Source organism: Lemur catta, chromosome 2 (assembly GCF_020740605.2).
Source record: "Lemur catta isolate mLemCat1 chromosome 2, mLemCat1.pri, whole genome shotgun sequence".
Taxonomy (NCBI): Eukaryota; Metazoa; Chordata; class Mammalia; order Primates; family Lemuridae; genus Lemur; species Lemur catta.
In genome coordinates, this window is record NC_059129.1 from 72,980,980 (window position 1) to 73,005,871 (window position 24,892).

At 33.5% G+C, this 24,892-nt stretch overlaps 1 protein-coding gene across 1 annotated transcript in view; it reads left to right on the top strand.

The window, feature by feature from the left end:
* RIMS1 (regulating synaptic membrane exocytosis 1) overlaps positions 1-24,892 on the top strand; it is a 462,299-nt gene that overhangs the window by 182,211 nt on the left and 255,196 nt on the right. The window contains exons 3-4 of the mRNA XM_045543826.1: positions 5,544-5,757; positions 8,304-8,315. Of these exons, the coding sequence (XP_045399782.1) occupies positions 5,544-5,757; positions 8,304-8,315 (226 nt within the window). The remainder of the gene's footprint in view (positions 1-5,543; positions 5,758-8,303; positions 8,316-24,892) is intronic.

Here is a 24,892-nt window from a genome sequence, read left to right on the forward strand (position 1 = left end):
GGATGGTACCCATCTATATGTCAAGAGTGAGAAGGGAAATATGGGCCATGCTTATTGTTCTCAGTCCCCATGGCCTCGCATCACTGTGTGCACATCCCAAAGCAATCCTCCGTCTCAGGGTGCTACACACAACTACCCCTGTCTTATCTCAGAGAAAGCCCTCATCTTTCTTCAGGACCCACCACTTGAGCTTTTAAAACTTTAAAACACTAGCTCTCATCCCTTCCTCCTCTGGGAAAATCCAACTCTATTTGCTTAGGCTTCACAAATGAAAGCCAGGAAGAAAGGTGGAATTTTCTTCTGGTTTCTGACTACTTTAGGGATGTGCAAAGGAAAAACACAAAGTAGAAATAAGTGAGGTGCTGTGCTAATTACAAAGATTTTTCTGCATTGCACTGTTACCATTCAATCATTCAACACATACTTATTAATTGGTAAGAATGTCATCAATAGCTACCTGTTTAAATTATTTATTTTGCCTTCATAGGATGTTATTTAGCTTTTTCAGACATTTACAAAATGATATTTAGATTTTTAGGCATTCATCTTTATTTTCTTCAAAATATGTACCATTAATCACCCAATTTGTTTACAAATGAAATCTTAGAGTTTCTTGAATTGAATGCTCAGTTATTAAGATAATGCAATGATGGTTATATAGTGAAACAATGGAAAAAATCATATCCAGGGTGAAAACCCAAGTTTCAATATCAATATTTTCTTTTGATAACATGGCATATTTTATAATACCCTCCATTTTCTATATAGACAATTTAAATCTGTGATTTGTGATCCAACATTTTGTCAACCTCACTAATCAATAAGAACATATTGCTAATTCTAAAACTGAAATGTATAAATAAATTTCACAAAAAGATCTTATATTTGCAGTCTCACATTTACTGTAATACCATATAATAAAATATGTATTTCCATTTATTATTCATAATGGAACACTGTCACAAATTTGATATGGATTAAGGCATTAAAACATCAGATACAAAAAATAAATATGCTGTTTATGGTTTTGCTACCAGTATCTTGGTTCCAAAGGCATATTTTATTATGAGGACAGCATCTTGACAGTATGAGATATCAGAGTAATGTAAGGGGAGTATGAATTGAGAAAAGGGCATTAATGTTGGTTTTTAAGAGAGGAATTTAATAGAACATTGCAGATTATGGAATAGGTATATTTAAGAAAATGGGAGTAATGAATGCTGTTTCTGCCTCCCTCCCTTTCTTTCTTTCTCTTCTTTCCTTCCTTCCTTTCTTCTTTCTTTTTTTCCTATCTTCCTTTCTTTTATAATGTTTGCTTGTAAAAGAAGGAGCACAATAGGAATAAGTTGGAGAGGTTGACAGTGACCTGAGTTGGACTTTTTCTTTCAGTGCAGAATAAGGGAATCCTATTGGTAAGTAAAGGAGGAAACCTAAAAAGAAAGATTTCAAGAGGGAAGGGAGTTCTAGGCTGAGAAACAGCATGATCGTTCTTCTCTCATTCTGCTCCCTGCTGGGACATCTAAACCAGTAATATAAACATGGCCTATTGCTGAAACCAGTAAGGGATTTCTTACACACTTGAGTGAAGGGTACAGATGGATGCAGGCCACCAAGAGCCAGCATCCAGGAGGACATGAGCCCTGGTAGAGTTTGCAATGAAGCCTGTTTGAGTGGCCTCCTGAACTTTGGAATGAAGCACTTGGCAAAGAGCTGTTGTAGGCCACTAAGGTACAGGCCACGTTGCTCTTGGGAACACTGCCCCCTGGTGGCTGTGTTCCTTAGCAACTACTCTGAGCTCTCCTATGGAAAAAGTGAGAAACTAGAGACCTCACCCTCTCGCCTCAATGGAGAAGCCTCATCTTACCAACTCACTTGCCGTGGCCTACTAGAGAAGCCACTATTGCTGCCTGCCCACCTGTCACGGCCCGGCTGGGAGACCCTGTAGTCTAAGATGCTTGAGCACTTAGGAAACCTATACCGGGATCACAAATCATCAAAATAATAATGTGAGTCTTTCAAGAGGACGCAGTAACTTAAAGTCAGTTTGAGAAAAGAGAGCTTGGGAATAAATACTATCGAGGAGTTGAAAATTGAGTGGAAGTATTATTGATCAGGAGGAAAGGATCTATAGAAGTTTCATGGCATAAGTTCATCGGCATACCTTTTGCTTTTTCATAGTCAGCTTTTGTTCATGTATGAACAAAACATGAACAGTTATCTTAGATGCATGAACAGTTCTCTTAGATGGAGAGCCATGATCAAAAGTTGACATTGCTTGGTAGTGAATACTTTCATGATTCCAGAAACACTTTAATTGGCAAGTTTCACACATAATTGTTATCATCCTGTATGAGCTCAATATACGATCTAAAGAATGTAAATTTAGAATCATGTATTCAAGTAAAAAATAAAAGCAAAGCTCCACACAAAAATTAGTTTTCTTAAAAATAAAGTGGAATGATAATATTATCTGCTTCAAAAAGTTATTGTGTGGTTAAATATATGCATTTCTTCTTGAAATAAATTAGATGGCATGGATAGTTCAATTTTTTTTGCAGATTTCAATGCTGTCAAATATATTCATCTTTTCAATGCTATGTAGTGCTCATTTAAATGATGTTTGATGAGCTAAAACTAAACTTTTTCCTTCTTTTTTCAATTTTTTATTTTTTTATTTTTAGAGATAGAATCAACTTCTGTCACCCAGTCTGGAGTGCAGTGGCACTGTCATAGCTCACTGCGGCCTCAAACTCATGGGCTCAGGGGATCTTCCCACCTCAGCCTCCTGAGTTGCTGGGATTACAGGCATTAGCCACCACGCCCAGATCCTTCTTTTTAATATGAAATATTTCATACATACAGAAGAGTATTATATAGCATATATGTAAATCATGAACAAAAAAACCCCTAGATCATATACTTAGGATTTTCAGTGTTTTGTGGAAGTAGGATATTTTGTCTTTGATATTAACTTGTTTGTAAATTTTTTGTTTTTTTCTCAAAATGGACTAAGAAAATACATGTGTATATATATGTAAATTTTCCATTCAGCCAATATGTACTTGTATTTGGTACTACTAAGGAGGTATATTTCTTAATTATTTACTAAACTGTGATGTCTAATTCATTTTACTGTTTGGCAGAAGAGAGATGTCATGTGCAGAAATAGCAATAATATACAGTAAAAAAATATTAAGTGGTCTATGAATGACCATATGAAATGTTATGAGATTGCAGTAAAGTGAGGTTTTATGTCAGTGGTCAGTGCTCTGCATATATATATAGTACAAATATTTCATGAATAGAGTCCCATTTGATTGACCCCTCTAAAATATATAAAACTCTTTTATGTTTGAATCTAAAGACACAGTGAGGCTTTGGTTTTCAAACCATTATATCTTAGTAGATAGCATACACTAAATCAGGAATTGACAAATGGGTCTATAGGCCAAATCTTGCCTACCAGCTATTTTTGTAAATAAAGTTCTGTTGGAACATATTTACACTCATTCGTTTATCTAGTGTCTATGGCTACTTTCCTGCTACATCAGTAGAGTTGAGCAGTTGCAACAGAGACTACATGACCCTCAAAGTTTAAGATATTTATAATCTGGCCTTTTACTGAAAAGTTTGCCAACACTTATACTAAATTATGTTTTGTATTATAGATCAAGTTGATAGGGAAAATTTTTCCTTAGCCTAGCTTTCTCCTTCTCATTTATATTTATTTATATAGATTTGATTTGGTGGTTCTCACAATAAATATTTATTCATGCACTCTCTCTCTGCTTAGAGTTTATTTCTGTTTCTTTGATTAGAGATATTTGCTTACTCACATTCCTGAATAATTATTTTAATTAGTAAAAGCAATAAGACCTCCAATGCTATTTTGTATGGTAACTTTTGAAATTATAGATATCCACAGTTGTTTTTTACCAATTTGATCCTAGATTAATGGTACTTAAACTTTATAAAATTTAATGTATCAAATACCTAATAAATTGATCAAATATTCTTGCATACATTAAATAAAATATCACATATATTCCCCTATGAAGTGATGTTATTAGCTGGCTTTTAAATTGGGAAGGCTTTAAGTTCCTAACCTATGTTATGTGCTAATGCTAGTATGTTTGCTTTAATAACTGGAATTAAATAGAAAAGGTGTCAATTGGTAAAGCAGGACGAGGATCAAGAATTTTAAAAGTAATCATTAAAGTTCTGCTCAAGAGCTGTTAGATGTTAAAACAAAAATATAATGAAATCCCAAAACCTCAAAACTACAGTGCTTGGACCTAACTTATTTGACTCTGTTTCCAGGAAGTACTAGCTCCTAACAGTTCTCTTAGATGAAGAGCATTCAGCTAACTGCCTGAATTAACAATAGCACCTGTGTACTCTGCGTCCTAGCAAGTACTCGAATCCAGCAAACTAACTCTCAGATACACAGATGAATTTGAGCAACCATTTCCCAGAAGTTTCTCTTTTGGTGAAATGGCCAATGACTACTGACTAGGCTTAGCACGGCTCTCTCAGATCTCACTTACAAAGTCAAGACATCCTTTCACTGGAGGATTCACTGGATGTCATAGTGTTCTATTCCGAATAGCAAACTACTTGTAGACATTTAAGATTGAGGGATTTGAACTTATGGAGAAGGGAGGAGCCTTGAATCATACTAAATGTGAATATTCTTATGGGAAATGGTTTGCCTCAACAACTTTAGTTGTCCTACCACCAATAGTTATCAACACAGAGTGGTATTGATACATACATATAACCTGATAGAGATCAAGAAAAATTGGCATATGTAAAAGTCTGCATATCTGCAAAGTGTGGTTTAGAACTTTCAAAGTGACACGGAAGGACTAGTGAGCTCAAATATAACGTGTAAGCTAACTTTCTGTATAGTGCATTAAATCAGATGCTTGATGCCAAATAGATAAGTAGTCTCCAGGAATAGAACTAAAGGAAGATATTTGTGGAAGACAGATTGCCTAGCAATGTAGTCTAAAACAGCATTTTTCAAAGTGTGCATCGTGCTCAAATAGTAGATCATGGAATCAATTTACTGTGACACACTTATTTTTGAATTGTTTTAAGTATTAAACTTAGAATAGGATAGAAAAATGTCAGAATACATCATATATAGTTAGGCTAAATATTTTTTGTAATTTTTGCTTCAGTTATGTGCACACATTGTAAAGTGTTGAGTTCCCAGTTGAAATATTTTGAAAGGCACTTGTCTGAAAGAAGCGGAGGCACCAGCACATACAGGCATTCCGCTGCTGGGGACAACCAGTGCTTCTGTAGATTCTACTTTTGGAGGGTTCAGTGCTAGTAAGCAAAGCCGCGACTAGTGGAATTCATGCTAATACATTTCCTACCTTTGAAGGTAAGATTAATGGGGGGAATAGCTTTGTAGGTGTTGCTTTAGTTGAAATAGCTACATCTCCCTTTTGTTAGGAATAATTCTATTTGGGAGTTCTTGTTTTTGCCTTCCATCGGTTACTTAGTTTGCTACCGTTTTCTCCTTTGCCCAGGAGATTGCATCAACAATTTGAAAGCTATAAGGAACAAGTGAGAAAAATAGGGGAAGAGGCGCGGCGTTACCAAGGCGAGCACAAAGATGACGCACCAACGTGTGGAATCTGCCATAAAACCAAGTTTGCTGACGGGTGCGGCCACCTCTGCTCCTACTGTCGCACCAAGTTCTGCGCCCGCTGCGGGGGCCGCGTGTCTCTGCGATCCAACAACGTGAGTGTTCCGTGAATGTAAGGCACGCTGGGGATGCGGGTAAAAACCCTTATGCCTCCCAAGCATGCAAAATGCGTGTTAGAAAGCAGACATGTGCGTAACTATACACATTAACATGCCGCGCCCTTATTTTATTCTTGTTTTTCATAAGGTTCCTGGTAGTGGGATGGGGATGCATAAAAAGCTACTTTCCATACGTGTGTATCCTGATGCACGATTCCTATTCAAAATCAACAGTGGATTAGCTGGAAGGGTAAATTTGTTTTCTGAAGAATATAGTAAAGGGAGATTTGGCATCTTCATGAATTATAGAGCTCTTAAAGTTACGGCCAATTCTTCTTGTAAAAAAATGTTTTAACTACTTTTAGTTTCTGTAACATTCGCTTTCAGATTGAACAAAGGTAAAATGCAGGATAAAACTGTCATATGTTAAGTAATGATTAGCCTCTATGAGAGTAATTTTAGATTTACTAGCATGTTAAAGAAATACTGCGCCAAGGCTTGTCTCGTGGCAGTCAGTTAGATATTTAAAGAGTATGTCAAAATATACTTTTTGAAATTTTGATGTTTGCACTTCTCATTTTTCTCTCTATGAGATGTATTCTTATCTGATGCGTTTTCCTTTTGTGGGCTAAATAAGAGATACTCCTCTATTATGTGAGTGCTTTAAATAAATGCATTTTTTTGAAGCCTTAAGATGCTAATACAGTAGGACCCAATATTATTATTTATGAAATACTAGAATAATTCTAATAACTATTTAGTTCAAAATACATTTTCATGTTGTACTTTATCATAGTCTCTACATCAGTACAGTGGAGTTATTTATAAGAAAATATGAGTGAGTTTTCTTTGATATAGACTTGCAGCATAATGCAGAAGTTACAATTATCATGCAGCTAAAGAATTCCTAGTGTTCCTTTAAAGAATTTCTTATATTATCTAATCATGAATAGAATTTAATATAATACAAACTCATGTTTAAAAGTAACATGAAACCTTTTTTAAGCCCTTTTGATATTCTCCTAATTTGGAAGATCACAGTTAAAATTAAAACAAACCTCCTAATCAACATTGTATTATTTGGTAGTTTAGTTGAGGTATAAATAGGATATTCTAAAATCTCTTACAATGGAGTTAAGGCACTGAATATAATCAATATATTTCCTTCTTTAAGGTGAGATTATTGTTATATCTGTGGCTTTAGAAAGATAATGAGCTTTTCTGAACAACGGTTTCTTTATCTAAGAAACTGAATTCTAACAATTGTATAGTTGTTATGAGAATTAAATAAAATAATTAAAATTTAGGTCATTATTATATACATATTTAATTTTTCTTTAGATTTTCTTCTTAAGACTACATAAGTTTTTGTTTTCCTTCCTAATGTGATTTGTTAAGAGTAATCCTCATATGCTGCCTTAAAGCCTTTCCAGAACAAGCTTGGGTATTAAGGTAGTATCTGGCACATAGAAAGTACCCAAGATCTACTGGTTAATTTCCCCTTCTTTAGTGTTCTTAAATACACTATTCTGGAATATATTCTCACAGGTGAAACCTGGAGGTGATATTCAAAATATTTAACAACCCACATGGTAAGGGCACTGTTCAGTCTGAAAAGACGCTCGCAGTGAACAAAGAGGTGCAAATCAGCTGAGTGTTAGCACTGGCTAAGCACCCAAAGCTGTTGAATGTTCGTAACTTCCCTTGATAGGTTTGAGGTAAGACAATAATAATACAGTCAACTATTGAGATATTAAAATCATTAGGATCAAACTCGGGTTTTTGAAAGGAGAAGGTGTTTAAAGAGAATTGAGCTTGGAGATACTTAGGCATTGAAGAGGAGGCTTAGGCCTATTGTAATTCACCCATCCTTATCAAACCCATCCAATCTTGGAAAAATATTCAAAGGAACAAAATAAAACAAAGCACAACTTATGATATTTCAATTTGAGCATAAGACAAAACCATCATATGAAGTTTGTTTTTCCTATGACATAAATGTTGAAATGTGTATCACAAATAAATATTGCCTATGGAATAATTTATGTCTGAAACAGTTGACATATTTCCCTTCACGTTTTTATTAAAAACATTTCTCATTCTTAGATTTTTTTCAGATTGTGACTATAAAATATTTTAACTGTAATTTAATAAACTCATTTATACAATTTTATGCATTTAGCAAAATATTTCTTTTCGATAGTAGGAAACTACATGTGGTAGAGAAATAAACTTTCTTTCTGAAGAATATTTTAAATGTATATGTACTAATTCAATACTAAAAATTTCAGAAATTATTGTGCCCAACTCTTGTATCTAACGTATAGCAGGACTCATATGTGTGTATTTTCAATGAAGGGTTGAACAATGTCTACTTTTTAGGCAGAGTAAACATTTACTTTTCAAAATACCTGTGTTGTAACACTTTGAAGAAACACATGATGTTTTCATAATATCAGTTTATTAATATATGGCTCATTTTTGTTTTTCTCTTCTTCTTTTTCTTCCTTCTCTACTCTGCTTCCTTGGATGCTTTCCCAAAGGAGGACAAAGTGGTTAGAATCCATGCTTTCTTTTCTATCATTTGATATTATATTGTTGTGAACTTTATTAAGTGAATGTGGCACAATGAAATTAAATGCTAGGAAGAGCTCTTTCCCAGTTCTCATTAAAAAAAATAAGATGAACATCTAGGAGCATTACAGAATTTTATATTAATAGGGAAAGTCTATTAATAGGGTAGATGGAGTTCATGAAGACAGTGAGATTTTAATATGATTTATATCATTGTGAGCTCATTTGTTTTCTTAACTTTTTGAGTTTTGATGATTTTTCTACCTCCCTTCAGGAACAATAAATTTGTATGGGCTCTACTTTTCTCAACACTCAGTGGATGCACAGGCAGGTGATTTGAAACTTTATTGCAGAAGTAGTGATTTAGGGAGAATGGATCAAATTCAAATCAAGAGCTCAAAATATAATTATCTGTGGAACACAAGTAGCAGAGTTGTCATATTGAACCACATTTTTCCATTTTCTTTTCTCTCCTGTGTAGAGATACCTCCTTAGGGAAAGGAAAAGTCACTTTTAACTCTTAGCAGTAGAAACCACAGAGGCTGTTTGCACTTAGAAAGATAGGCTCCAAATGGAACCTTCAGTCAGCCTCTCCGTTGTACACATGCTATATACCTTGATTTGGTGTAAATTACAACTTCCTCACAGCTCATTAATCTCCCAATATGAGACTGAGGCAATGAGTATTTCAGGTTCAATATATTAACTCAGCTGCCTTTGTTCAATATTTTTAAAGTGTAAATGATGCACTGCAGTGCATAATTAGAAAGCATGACATTAAATTGAACATTGATCTGTGTTTTTAAACTTGATGCTAGTATATGCTCATCAATTTTTTTCTATGAAAAAGAAATCAGGTTGCAAAATTATATAGGGTAGTCTATTTTCACTAATTTTTTTGCTGTACTGTTGATGGCATGTGGAATCATTTTAGGAGATATAATTTTAATGCAATAATGTACTATATTTAACAAAAATAACTAGAATATTACACCCATGGTTTCATGAATATTATTACTTTGAATGGACTCCATTTTTTAATGTGGATAATTTTAAATTCCTTTAAAGCATAAAAGTGTAAGTAAATAATAATGCTAGTGTTATGCAGACTTGGTGGTAAGACTTCAGCTACTCCTGTAGGGGTGGCCAGACTCATTATCCCTTTGACAGCACTTCCTGCGACAGCAGGCTATTTGAGCTTGTTATGATTACTGGATAATGAGGATACAGGTGGATTTTGTGGTTCTCAGACTAAAAATAAAGGGGAAAAACCTGTAAAAGACAATCACTTTCAATTATTTTTTTTCATTGCAATTAGAATGCATACGTCTACCACTTTACTTTCAAGTACTTTGTCATAACTTCTTACAAAACCTTTTTAGCCTATTGAGGTTGTTCAATGAATTGCTTTTCTAGTGTAGGGAAACTAAAGCCAGATTTTGTCATAGTCATGTTAGAGAGAATAACTGAGTATTAGACAAACTACTTAATTGCCAGTCCTTTCCCTATTCCTCTGAGCTCTTTTATTTTATGTAGAGAAATTATAATGTGTGTGTGGTCTTGTTATGGGTGGAAAGGAAGAGAAATAAGAGTAAATAAAATTTTTTTATAAGCAATCTTTATTTTGATCAAAATAATAATAATGAATTTTAGTTGGTCTATTAAATTGGTGAAGAAATATAATTAAAATACTAGATATGAAGTATTGAAATGAAGACACTATATATGAAATACTGATATGAAGTCCAAAGGATAGCTAAGGTATAAAAATTATACATTAAAAAGGTATTAATTATAATATTTTTTCAGCCCAGGAGTATTTTATTTTAAAACTTCACCCTTAGCCTAAATCAGATCTAATAATAACTTGGAAGATTGTGTATTTGCTTATAAAGAAAATGGCTGCCAGAAAGAATCACTTTGCAATGGATATATGTAATGGTTTATAATAGAAAATTATTCTGCACAAGGACATACTCTCATTGGTGAAATTATGATTTTTTTTTACTTTATTGAAATCTGTCTTCTAAGCCTAAATATATAGAGATGCTATAAAACTCCTTATAGTCTGTTTAAATTGCTTTAATCTTTGTTTTACTATTTATTTGGTGACAGAGGATTGCATTTAGGTAGCTCCATTGATAACATTAACCCTTTGCTGCTACTAAGCTAGCTGAATTGAATCTTCAAAATTCAATTCCTTTGGGATTTCCTATGAATTTTCATCAATATTGTTTTTTTTTTTTGGTGGAGAAGATTGGTTTATAAATATAGCAACTAAAAATGAACTTGCTACATTTCTAATTTATATTTTCACAAAAAGGGTCAGGTTTTATAAGTTAAGAATATTTCACAGTAAGTATCAGCACGACTCTGAAAAAAAAAGAACCCTATCATTTTCTTATTCTTTCAAAAATTGAAATCTGTGCATATTTACCTTTTAAATATCACATATAAAATTATTTTAATATCAAGGTAATAATAAGGCTCTACATTTATAGATCATTAAATAGGAAATGTCCAATTTCGAATAAAAAGTTTAGTGTATTATATCTCAAACAAGAAGCAGTGCAATTAATCAAAGTATGTGCCTAAGCTATCAACACAATTTTGCCATCATAATATAGCTCGCTTATGCCAGCAGCAAAGAAACCTGGAGAGTAAGTGGTGATGAAATCATGAAAGACGTTTTCCACAGCTTGTTGAAAATTGAATATTTTGCCTTGCAAAAAGTGGTCCAAAGCCTGGAAGAAGTGGTAGTCAGTTGGTGCGAGGCCTGGTGAATACAGTGGATGACAGAGTTTCCAAGTCCAGCTTCTATAGTTTGAGCAGCATTGTTTTTTGCAACATGTGGTCTTGCAAGAGGATTGGTCTGTCTCTATTGACCAATCTCAGCTGCTTAATAACAAGCATCCTCATCATTTTGTCCAATTAGTTGCAATAGACATCCGTGGTAATCAATTGACCAGGGTTCATAAAGCTGTAGTAGATAATACCAGCACTGGACCACCAAACAGACACCATTAGCTTTTTTTTGATGAATATTCAGTTTTGGACTGTGTTTTGGCACTTCATCTTTACCCAACCATTGTGCTGAATGCTTGCAATTGTCAAAAAAAATCCATTTTTCATCAGATGTAATGATAGTGTGTAGAAATGGTTCGCCTTTAGGTTGTGACAGCAAAGAAAAGCAAACTTTGAGACGGTTTCTCTTCTGATGCTCATTTAATTAATGCGGTACCCATCTATCCAGGTTCTTTACCTTGCCAATTTGTTTCAAATGGTCCAATATTGTTGAAATAGTGTCAAATCTTGCTACTAATTCATTTGTAGTTTGAGATGGTTTCTCTTCCACTAAAGCTTTCGACTTGTCATTATCCACCTCGGTCTCGGGTCACCCACAGGAATACTGTGCGTTCATTAGCCACATCCTTCCCAAACACTTTGTTGATATTTCAAGCTGTCTGCACTACATTGGTTCCATGACAGAACTCATATTCAAAAATAGCACAAATTTTTGACTTATCCATAGTTTCACAAAAATTGCTCTAAAATAAAATTTGAAGGATGATCACAAGCCAAACCATGCATTTGAAAGAATGAGGATGTATCTTCACAATAACATAAAGCAAGAAGTGTCAAAATGAAATGTCAGAAATATCGACTGTCAAAATTAGTATTTAAGTACATTCCATAGTACAAAGTTACAATTTTTTAAATGTCTCCTTATAACTTTCCACTGGTATTTGTTTTTAGACAGTGTGCTAAATGACATGTTGATAAAATAAATGTATTTCCATTAAAAAAAAAACTTATAAAAAGTGGGAGTTGGCTGGGATGGGACATTGCCAGCTGAGTTTGAAAATGGCCTTATCATAAGGTGTTATCTGTGGGGTGATTGATTCTTAACAGCATTAAAAATTTTGCACTCAAAGACTGTACTCTTAAATACTAAAGTGATGATTTGGGGTTTTATTCTCTTGCTAGGATTAGATAAAAGCAAGCAAGTCACTAAAATCATAATCATTTTAAAAAATGATTTGCATGATTGCATTAAATATTTATTCTTATTATGAAAAAAATCTTCTCAGAATTATCCATATTTAGTTCATGGCATGATGAAGCAGATGATCCTAATTTACAACCTTCAATCCTTTGAAAAAGTGATTGTAAGAGTTTGCCTGGACCCACTTTTACACTTTTTCTTCTGAGATACTTTGATGGAGTTCTCTGACAGAAGTTCTCTTAGAGATTCTTCCCAGAAAGATAATAGAGGCCTATATAAGAAAGTTAATAAATATAGATAAATATAATAATAAGGAAATATTAAAATGTATCAAGATGAGATCTTTAATTTGGCAACTTGGTTGATTAGATTTCTCAAGTTGTCTGGTTTTTCTTAGCTTATTGTGGAGGGGAATAAAGCATCAAGTTGCAAACATTTTATGTGAGATAATTCAGAAAACTGTGAATTTTTTATTACAAATTCATTTTTGAAATTTGTTACACTGTTTTTTGAGAAATTTTAATCTCTTGTACTTAGCATTGCTAAATATTCTGAAAATGTTTGCTAATATTCAATAATCATTAGGAAGTTTATAGTCCTTGATAGACTTGGTTTTGTCTCCCTCATCATCATTTAATACAGTTATAAAATCTGTTTCAGGAAATTATAATTTGGCAAATCAATATTAAATAAGGATCCATAGTGGTACTAAGGGAGCTACACAAAGGTGTAGAAAATTAGCCTTTTCTAGTATGAAGAAATGGCTGTGGTAGACACAGCTTTCACAAAGCTAATGACCAAACTGTGGACAAACTTCCCGATTTTTTTGTGTACATAAATTGCCATATCTCTTGTTTACACACCTAAGAGAAGAATTGCTAGTTCATATAAATACTCAACATTTTGGAGAACTGCTAAACTTTTCCCAAGTGGCTACACAGCAATGAATGAGGCTTCTAGTTTCTTCACATTTTTGTCAGTACTTGTTATTATCTTTTTGCTTAATAGCCATCATGTTGTACATGAAGTGAAGTGGTATCTCTTTGGGTTTTCATAAAACTATTTTTAAGCCAAAATTATCACACTATTGTAGTTATATATCTGCAATGATTCACTTTGTGTGAACTTTTATTCTAGATAAAACATTTCTAAGTTAGCAATTTCTTAAGATTGAATTTTTTAAAGGCTACATATTCAATGTATTAGGAGCTCAGTTTCTTTCTTCTCTAGGGATTATTTTTCTAAATTATAATTATGTAAGTACTTATCAATCTACATAAGTCAATCAAAATAAGAGATCTATGAAATTCAAGATAACTTGAAATCTAATATCTGTCTGTCTGAACTAACTATTCCTAGGGTGCAAAGTCAGAGATTTTTATGATCAATTAGGAAGACTATTTTTTAAACACACAGAGAGAATTGGCAACTTCAGTTTTACCTCACAGCCAGCCATAGGTCCAAACTTAACACAGAAGCTTAAGCCAATACTTTCTTTCATGGGGCACAATATATTTTCTCTAGTGATGTGAGCTTTTAGTAGCACACAAAGAGATACATACAAAAAGTAACAACCATATTTTCTGTCATCTGCCACTCAGCTTTCAATATATCCCTAGTGTCTGACATCCAGCAGCTTTTACCAACAGGTAGATTATCTACCAATGCTGCCCTTAGTGGGGAATGTATTATAGTTACAAATCTATTTAGTCTAATATTAGTATAACCATTTCAGATCTCTATTGTTGCTGCTTAGATAGTATGTCTTTTTCCACACGTTTAATTTGAGCCTGTTGTTATCTTTGAATCCAACGTGTGTCTCCTGTAGACAGTATACACTTGAGTCTTGTTGTATTGTGTTTTGTTTTTATTCAGTCTTACAATCTCTGACTTTTGATTGCATTCTTTAATCCATTTATATTTAATGTTATTATTGACAATATTTTATCTCCTATTTTACATTTTGTTTTTATATTTTATTTTTTTGTTTCTCCATTCCTTCTTTATGGCTTTATTTTGCATTCAATGAATATTTTGTAGTCATATTTTAGTTCTTTCAGTGTTTTTTACTATATTTTCTGAGTTATTTTCTTACCAGCTTTTGAGTTTTTAATATATGTCTTATCAGAATCTACTTCACATTTATACTACCTTAATTCCACTGAGAGATAGAAATGTTAATCCTATGTATCTCTATTCCCCTTTCCCTTTTTCTGTTCTATTATTCTTACATGTACTATGTCAATATGAGTTACAAACCCAACAATATGTTGTTATAATTATCATTTTATATAATTTTATGTGTCATTTCTTTGTTCCAAAACAACATTGCTTCCAACCACTTCTTTTGTTTTGTTACTGCCAAATATATTTTATTTCTGTATTTTACAGGCTTAACAATACTATTATATTAACATTATTTTATATAATATTTAGAAATCACTTGAGAAAGGAGGAAAAATATGAAATTATACTTTTATACTTACCTATGTCATTATTAATTATATTTACCAGCATTCTTTATTTTTCTTGTGGATTTATATTATCATCTGGTGTCACTTTCAGCCTCAGAAATTTCCCTCAGTGTTTCTGTAAAGTGGGTCTTCTAGCCAAGAACTCTATCAGGTTTTGTTTATCTTAGAGTATCTTTAATTCACTTTCATTTTTGAAAGAAAGCCATGTTGGACACAGGATTCTTGGTTGACAGGTTTTGCTTTTTTTTTTTTTTCTTTCAGCACATTCAATATGTTATCCCACTGCTTTCTGGCCTCAAATGTCTTTGATGAGAAATCAGCTGTTGATCTTATTGAGGTTCTCTTGGACACAATGAGTTGATTTTCTCATGTTGCTCTAAGAATTTCCTTTTTGTCTTTGCCTTTTGACATTTACTAGAATGTGTATATGTCGGGGTTTGGAGGTCTTTGTGTTCCTCTTACTTGGAATTCATTGAGTGTGTTAGATGTGTAGAAAAAAATGTTCTTCATCAAATTTGGAAAGCTTTAAGCCACTGTAGCAAATCTGGACCCTGATCACCATCCCCACTCCTGGGGCTGGTTTTTGTTTGCTTGTCTGATTCTTTATTTGTTCAGTGAATTGCTTGTACTATTTCAGTGAAGTCTATTTTCCCTGCAGTGTGTAGCCTCTGAGGTAGACCTTCAACTTTATAAGTGAAAGCTGGGTAGTGGAAGGGAGCCCCTGACCACTCAACTGCACTTGCCTGTAATAGAACTTTTGCAACATGGAGCTGGAAGTAGGGATAAGAAATTTTGGCAGCCTTTCCTTTTGGGATAGATACTGTAGCCCTTGACTAAGAACTAGGGATAAAAAAAAAAAACCCATGTTCTTGGCTGAACCCACCTAGAATAAAACTTCCATCTTGCTGAACTCAGGGCAGAAGGAAGGGAGATTGTTGTGGCTCAAGTGCCATGGACTCTTGCGTACCGAAACTTAGTAGATTTTATTTAATAAGTATTTCTTCATTTGCTATATGCCTTTTGTACAATTTCCAGATACTTTAAATGGCTGTTTTTAGAAAATAATTTTTATCAGTTATGACTGTTTTGCTGAAGAAGGGAGCTCTGCAGAGATGCTCACGTCACCATCCTAGAAGAGCTACTCAAATAGATTCTTCATAGTTTTGTGTTAATTCATTCATTCACTTATATATTCATTTGTAGTTTTTCCTCCCCATCAGGAGTCTTATATATAATTATTTTTATTTCAAAATTACTCTCTCAATCTTTTCAATAAATGCAATTTTGATGGTCACGCATGCTAAGATGCTCTCTTTCTGTTCAATTTAATATGAAAGTTATTTGGTATTTAAGAAAAATCAATTTCATTTAATCACTAAGCTTAATTTTATTTAACCAGTCAGCCACCAAAATTAATTATGATAATTAACAGCAAAATACTTTTCTTGGGTAACACGAACTCATTCATTCATTTATTGAGGAATTTTTAATTCTAATTTATCATGAGTATGTTAGGTTGAATGGTTGATACAAAATGTGCATAATAAATCATTTCTTCCACAAATTTATTATTTAATAAATATAACTTAAAAGTTTGTATGTATATATATGTATTTATAGTATAAATATAATGCTATATTGATGCATAATATTTTTATGGAATATTATATTAAAGAATAAATAGAATTCTCTAAAACTTCATCTTAAGGTACAGGATGAAAAGTGTTTGATAATTCAGTCAACACCCCTACTCAAACCTTTCAGTAAAAAGAACAGCTTGTGCCTATTTGCTTCTAAGCTACACGTCTACTTAGAACATGGCCATTTCTCATTTTCTATCTATTAGAGCAGTTTTGGAGATATTTTTAAAACTTTGTAAAATATGCTCTAAATTTATTACAGTAGTTTTGCAGATACTTCAGAAACTATAAAAATATGTTCTAAATATTGTTTCCGTAACTTGAAGTTAGATATCTGGATCTTAAAAGTCCTTATTTTCATATATTCCTTTATTATGGCTTTTAATATATACATGTATTCATCAGACAGTTTATTTTGTTATTGTATAATATGTATAGGCAATAGTTTTTTCATATATGGTAAACTTCAACCACAAGTATTTTGTTTTCAAAATGACATTTGAATTGCTTTATAATGGTAGAAAAATAATTTTGTGCCTTTAATTTATTAACATCTTTGTTGTAAAAGATTTAATTTTCATAAAATCAATCAGATGTTTTTATTGACCAATAAAATGCTGTTGCAGCAAATTATGTGGGTAAAAATAGAAAAGTATATCTTCCACAGAGAAAATATTATTCCTTGTGACTCTTCAGTTACTTCTAGGGAATTTGAAAATGCCTGTGTCTTTTAAACTACAGAAGATCAATGATGTCAGTCAATGAGCCAAGTGTAAAATTATAATGGTTTTCATTACAAACTAAAGCAGGCAGAACAATCACAAGGAGAAGATGCACTTGATGGACAATAGCACAGAAGGTTTATAAGGAGGGCAGTAAGTCAAGCCCTAGGTTAACAGTTGTGATACATGATCATTAAGACCTCTTGTTTTACTCAAATTCTTTAACATTTGCCTTTTTTTGTTGTTGCTGTTTTTTACTTTTAGACATAGTTAAAGCTTTTATTACTTACTATAATCACTTTGTTAATTTACATGTCAAACTAGTGTATGACTGTTCCCCATAAGAGTATCTCTTATATCTCTTCTGGAATCTATATATTTTACTTCTCCTTAAATTTACGGTTGCTAGAGATGCCTAAATTGTTATTATTTAATAGATATCAGAGAACCATTCAGGGGAACTCTTATAGACGAGATGTATGCACCAAATACAGATTGGATTAAGTTACCAGCTAACAATTCCTACTAACTTCCCTTAATAAATCTTTCTCTTTTATACTTTCATATGTTCATACCTTTCTTTAGTTTCTCTCAGTGTCAAAATATCCTTGGTCAATCCTTTTCCAATTGATGCGGAGCTGTTTACCAAAGGGAAAGAGTAACTCACGTGTAGAGTGCTCCCTGAGTGTCCTGGGCAGAGTTAGCTCTTTCTGCACCTTTTATACTTCCTCATCATAACATATTCTTCTTTGATTTGTGAGTTTCTTGCAAGTATAGAAAAAATAAATACACCTTTTAACATTCAATGAACACATTGCTTGACACACAATATATACCCAATTCATATTTGTTAGAAAAATGCCAATTAAATGAGATAAAAAATAGGTTCACTTCATTTCTGACATTTTATATGTGTATTAAATGTTAATATCAGTAGCTGTAGCAAATCCTTCCTAGAAATTAACTTATGTTTATTAAGCATGTCTTTCTCAAACACTGGATTACAAGGCCTAATTGCTGTGCAGTTTGTATCAGAAATTCCACAACGCCATTAGCATTTCTTGCTGTCAGCCCAGTTCAGTTGTTTTTTAATTGTCCTTCTTGGAATCCACCATCACCACTGAACTAGTTGGGAAACACAACACTGTCACCTGACTTAGTCTTTTATTTCTATTATCTATCAGGATAATATGTTCTCTTGTTTACTTTAAGTGTCCTCTCTTCTCATGGAGGTTGAAGAATCAAAAGGCTATCCTCCTGCCCTTATTGTGGGTTAACCACTTGTTGTTATGTCTCATATTTCCCTACCTATAGCTGATCCTATTTTTGTATATCTTTGCTTTATTTTCAGTTTTTAGTGAAGAGCAAAAGTTGGAATATTCAGACAAATTATTGGACATGGTATATAAAAAGTAACAGGGATTGTCTAAAATAAATTAAGAAATTATATGATTAGCACATTTTGTGTTTCCATCTCAAAACTATTCTTTAAGAAGAAGAATAATTTTGATGAGTCTGTTTTGGATGTTTTTAGAGTTTCTTTGTACCTAAGATAAAAGAAAAAATTGTGCAAAAATATGGATAATTGTCAGTGTCTTAACAATGTTGCTTAGTTCTTCATGTGTTCTTTTGATCTAAGCTGAATCTTTCTTCAGCTAAGTAAGTTGACTACTTCCTTGATCACCTGTCTACTTTGCCCTCTCCTTCTTATTAAATGTATAATGAATTTACTTGTCCTATCTTCTCATACTTTTTTTCATCATCTTCACCACCTTCCACTGCTGATATTTTTCAAAATCTCAAAGCTTTTCTTATATAATTATCCTTCCAGGCAAGTTTTGAATCCTCTGAAAGTAAAATTTGCTGATTATCAGTTGTCCTTTTTTCATGGAAGCAATGTGTTCTCAAAACTCCTTGAGAATGTAAATTGCAGGTTTTCTATTTTATGTAATTTTCTGTAACTTCTGGTAATACAATATAAATATGGCTGTTTCTTAAAAAAATGTTTACTCTCATTCCTCAGAAAAGTCCTACTGTTTTCATGTGTAATTTTCATCCATTGGTTCATCTTTGAAATTTGAAATTGGTCCTTTTTCTAAATTTTAGGTTTAGACAAAGAGGAAAGCTTTTATTCTCCATGAGTCCCATCTGTCTTGTTTGCTGAAAGGTGTTAAGAATGATGCTGCAGGCAAGATGCCAGGCAGCAGGGAATTCAGAGCAGGGTTTCTCTGGTCTTGTCCCTCTGTGCCCCTCCTACTCCAGCACTCCTATCCTGCATTCCTTGGCAGTATCCTCAGTATTGTTCAGGGTATTCACATTTCTTTCCCTCTATTTTTTCCATGGATCATACCTGTCTCCAGCCATTGCAGGTGCCCCTGAACTTCAAAATATCTATAACAGAGTTCTAATTCTTCTAATAAATGGGAGGATACAACCAGAAAGGCCTCAGCCTGGCAGTAAAATATATTAGGAGTTATTTAATAAGCATCTCATGAAATCAAACTCCTGTTTTAACCTTCCAAACCAGCTTATCCCACAGATTCTCTTTCTCAATCTCTTTCTCTCTCTCTTTTTTCTCTCTCTCTATCTCATATGCAATCCCTCAAGAAATCTTGTTTGCTCCGTCTTTAAAATATATCTCCACAATGAAACCTCTCCTCATCACCTCCACTTTGCCAGCTTGGTTCAAGACACCATCTAGTCTGTATTATTGCACTGAACCTGTAAGTGGCCTTTCCTCCCCATCTCTCCACCCCCATCCCACTCCCAAAGACCAACCTCAGCTGGAGTGATGGTTTTAACGTGTAAATCAGACCATGCTTTGTATGTCTCTGCTCAAAACTCTCCAATAGCTTCCCGTCTCATAAAAGTAATAGCTAAAACTCTTACAATTGTACCCAGCACTCTGGCTGATCTGTACTCCACACATACACACATCATCTCCCATCCCTCTCCCACCTACCTGCTGCCTTCTGCCCACTGCTTTCTTCCTGTACCTAGTTCATACTAAACAAAAACCTGCCTAGGGTTCCTAGCATAGCTCTTTCTTTTCCTATTCCTGGAACATTCCTCACATTCCTCACTCCCAAACTCTTCATATCTCTGCTCAAACGTTACCTTATCAAGGATGCCCTATATTTACTCTGTTTAAAATTGCACTCAACTCCCAACCACAGAACATCATATTTCATGTTTAATTTTCCTTTTTACCATGTTTAATTTTTCTCCATAGTATTTCCCCATGCAATATATATATACACACACACACATACACACACACACACATACACACATTATAGTATGAAAACAGCCACAGACAATGCAAATTGATGTGGCTATGATCCAGTATAGCTTTAGTTATGGACACTGAAATTTTATATAATTTTTATGTATCATGAAATATTACTATTTTTTTTGTCTTAACATTAAAAATATAATAGCTATTAATTTGAAAAATATATCATTTGAAAATATCACCAATTGTGGAGGCAGACATATTTGAATTAATATATATTAAGCACATAATGTTGCAGTCAATGTTCTCAGTTGTATGTGTATGAGTATATCATACATTCATATATTTTTATTTAACCGTCAAGACAGCCTTATTACTATCTCCATGTGACAGATAAGGAAATTGGGTCTCTAGGCCATGCTTGACTTGGATGCTGTTACTCAAATCTGGTCACTTTAAATTCTAGGCCAGTGCATACAAATCACTAGAGGAGCTTATTTAAATGCAAGTTTCTTAGTTTCATAACTAGAAATTTTAATTCTTAAGTTTCTGATGGGGCCAAGAAATCTGCATTTCTAACAGTCTTTCTCTTAGTTCCTGAGGCTTAGGAACTAGATGGCAGGCAGGATTTGGCCTGTAGGAAGTAAGTTGTGGACCCCTACCGTAGTACAGTAGCTCTCTCTTCTCATCAATACTGCCAGTCCTAAGTGGAACAAAACAAGCAGTAGGTCTCATTTGTATTATTGATTTTACCTACTGTCTCTCACTTTTTAAAATTGTGTGTGTATGATAATACATTATTCATTGGTTTGTAACATTAAATAAAGTTATTAAAGTCAGAGATTTAGCAAAATAACGTAAGTATTCAGTAAATTATATATTATACATATGTAACAATGTATATAACATTAATATTATATATATAATAATATATAATGAGGTAATTTTCTAATATATAATGCATTATAGAAATTACCTAAAAAGTTGTGTGTATATGTGTATATGTATCCATCATTTATTAATTAAATCATAGATTCCTAAATATGCAGTCCAATTGGAGTTCTTTTTTATTAATAATAGAAATTATTGTAAGAAGCTTGATGTATAAATTTTACTATTAGCATTTAATAAATGAAAACTCTCAATATTTAATAATCATCATGTATGAGCTTCTTGTTGGATAAAAAGTAAGTTATATTTTACTATAAAACAAAAAAGAAACTTGTTTCCTTGATAATATTCTCATTATAATTTTTATCTTTTGTTTTCACTCTTAACATTAAAATTACATAAAAATTGATGCTATCACATGTTAGAAAGGGAGAAAGAGGCCAGGAGTTCTAGATCAGCCTGGACAACAGAGGGAAACCCCCATTTCTAAAAAAAATTTATTTTTTTTTTAATTGGCTTAGAGTGGTGGCCCATGGTGCCTATAGTTCTAGCCACTGGGAAGGCTGAGGTGAGAGGATTGCTTGAGCCTAGGAATTTGAGGTTACAATGATCTATGATCACATCACTGTACTCCAGTCCAGCCTGGGCAACAGAGGGAGACCCTGTCTCAAAACAAAAGAAAGAAACACACACACACACACATACAAATTTGTGGGATGCAGCTTAGAGGGAAATTTATAGCATAAAGTGCTTATGTTAGAAAAGAAGAAATAAATGGCCTTAAGACACTAGGACTAAGAAAAGAAGAACAAATTAAGCACAAAGCAAGCAAAGAAATAATAAAGAGTAAAAATCCATGAAATTGAATAAATAAATAAATAAAATCTTCCAATCAGAAATCCTTTCCATGAAAGTAGCATAGAAGGGAAACACTTTATAATTGAATAAGCATTAAGGCAGAATGTGATGCATGTCACAGGCAGTCTGCCAAGAGATTGCAAGGACAGAAAGAAATCTCACCCTTACATATAACCAAGTGGATACAACCCATTCCATACATATTCTCAAGATAAATAGTAACTAGTCCTCAAGTAAGAGGACTTCACAAGCCCCACTGGTTACACATAGTTCCTCCTAAATTCATCTGGTAATTGGGGTGACTGTGTTAGCTAATTGGCTTATCTAATGGGGAAAATAAGCTTATCTTATCTTTAGGGTAAGACTGCCATGTGGAGCTAGGTGCCTGCTGAAGTTAGGCTCCTACCCTTCCACACAAACCCAGAGACAGGGGCACTATCTTCCTTGATGGTTGCATTTCAAAGAGATGGCTCCAGGTCCTTAAAAAAGGACAATACTGATTCTTAAAGCTGGCAAGAAGCTTATTTAGCTTTTACACGCATTTCAAAGGACAGAGAAAGAACTTACAAGTTTTTAAAGTAAATGCTTTAGGAAAAGCAAGGGAGGAGGTATTCTCTTCATTTACTTTTAAGGGAGAGAATTGTCTCTTTTTTTCCTCTTCCCTTTCCTTCTCTTCTCTCTCTTTTTTCTTTTTTGATTTGTATTTGCCCTTACATAGTATCCCTACACCCACAGCACAGCCACCCCCTTAAAGGTGTTTCCACATGCGCAGGGTGTTGCCAGCTAGCCATGAGTGGGCTGTGCTATACCCAGGCTGCCACCCTACCAGCCTCTTCAAGACTGAGGAATTTTCCAAGATTCCTCTCCTAAAATTCACAATGTGTTTCTTATTTTAACAACAACAACAACAAAAGTCCTTGAGACTAAAAAATAGAAAATAGCCTGATTTGAATATGACTTTAAAAGTCCAGGACTGACAAGCACAGACTAATAAATTAAACTACTTTTCTACCACAACACTGTCATTACTTTTATTCCTTAACTATTTTTGAAACGAACCAAACTGACCAGATTCTATTAACCTCAGATTTTTTGTGTGTGGAAATATTTCTTCCTTCCTTAGCACCATATACATTATTGAGATCTTAATTTCCTTTGTGATTATAATCTTCTATCTTTACTATTCCCACATTGCATGCAACAATTACGGGTCATTTTAGGACATTAAATCAACTCATCAGAATCTGTAACATAGCATAATTATTGCTCCCATTTCATTACTGCCTTTGAAAAATTTTATAGCTCTTTCCTCCATGTTCAAAATTGATTTCTTCAAAATTGTTTCCACAACCTGGGCAACATAACAAGACCTTGTCTCTGTAAAACAAACAAACAGAAACCTAAAAATAAAATTAGATGCCCATGGTGGCGCACACCTATAGTCCCAACTACTCAGGAGGCTGAGATGGGAGGATCGCTTGAGCCCAAAAGTTTAAAGTTGTAGTGAGCTATGATCATGCCACTGCACTCCAGCCTGGGTGACAGAGCAAGACACTGTCTCTAAAACAATTGTTTAAAAATCCCTCAAACCAAAATTGTTTTCATTATTCTCTGTTCACCCTTCTGGACTATAGGAAGTCTGTGACATTTTACTCATCTTGCTCTACAATGATCTTTGAAAAGTTAAACTGACTGGTGGCAAGTTTACATGTGGTTAAAGAACCATGTACATCAATCTATCCTTATAAGATATTATCATCTGTGAGGCATCACAATATCTCATAGTTACCTCACAGCCTGTGAATCTATGTTTCCAAATGGCCAATAAATTCCACTATATAATAGAGTAAATGATTTTCATTGGATGTAAGAGACAGCCACATTTGGGGTAGTAGTAATGGTGACACACTGGGAGTTGGATCATCTTGTTTTAGTGGCAGCCCTGTATCTGGAAAACAAAATCACAGCTTCTCTGCACTTAATATTCTTACTTGTCAACATGGGAATGATATTATTACCCTACACCTACTTCTCAGAGCTATTGAACAGATAAAAATAGTAAGAAATTTCTGGTATCAGAAAATTATATTTTAAAAGTGTAAGGGTTTTTTAATTCATGTTTTCTTGCATATGACTTGGGTTCTACGTAAAACAGAAAGAACCAGGCAAGCGTTGACCAGTAATGCTTATTTAGTGCAGGTGGGTCCCTATTTGATTTATTTCTCTTAAAATTGACTAAACAATTTTTCTTTTAGTCATTGCAAAGTGCTTAAAAAATGGACAGTTCAGCTATGTTAGCTTGTAAGATATGTAGTAAAATGATAACTGCATCCAATCATTGCTTTAAGGCTACTTGACCAAATAGTCTCAAGAAGCATCCATGAATTGTAATAAGCAAAATGTGGCCTAGAAGTTCACCATGCAAAATTAGATCACTTGTTACTTATAATTTCAGTTCACATATTATGCTGTATGACTGTTCTGTGATCCCTACTTTACAAGTTTTCTTTTCTACCTACATTATTTCACAAGATTGTTTTGAATTAAAATTTTAATTAGAATTTTAGTTAGAATTAAAAAATATTTCAATCAGTTGATTTTAGTTATTAGAAATTTCAACAGATTTTGTTTCAGTTATTCTTTTGTTTTAATTTATTCAGGATATTATGGGGGTACAAACATTTTGGTTACATGTAATGCATTTGCCCCACCCAAGCCAGGGCTACAAGCGT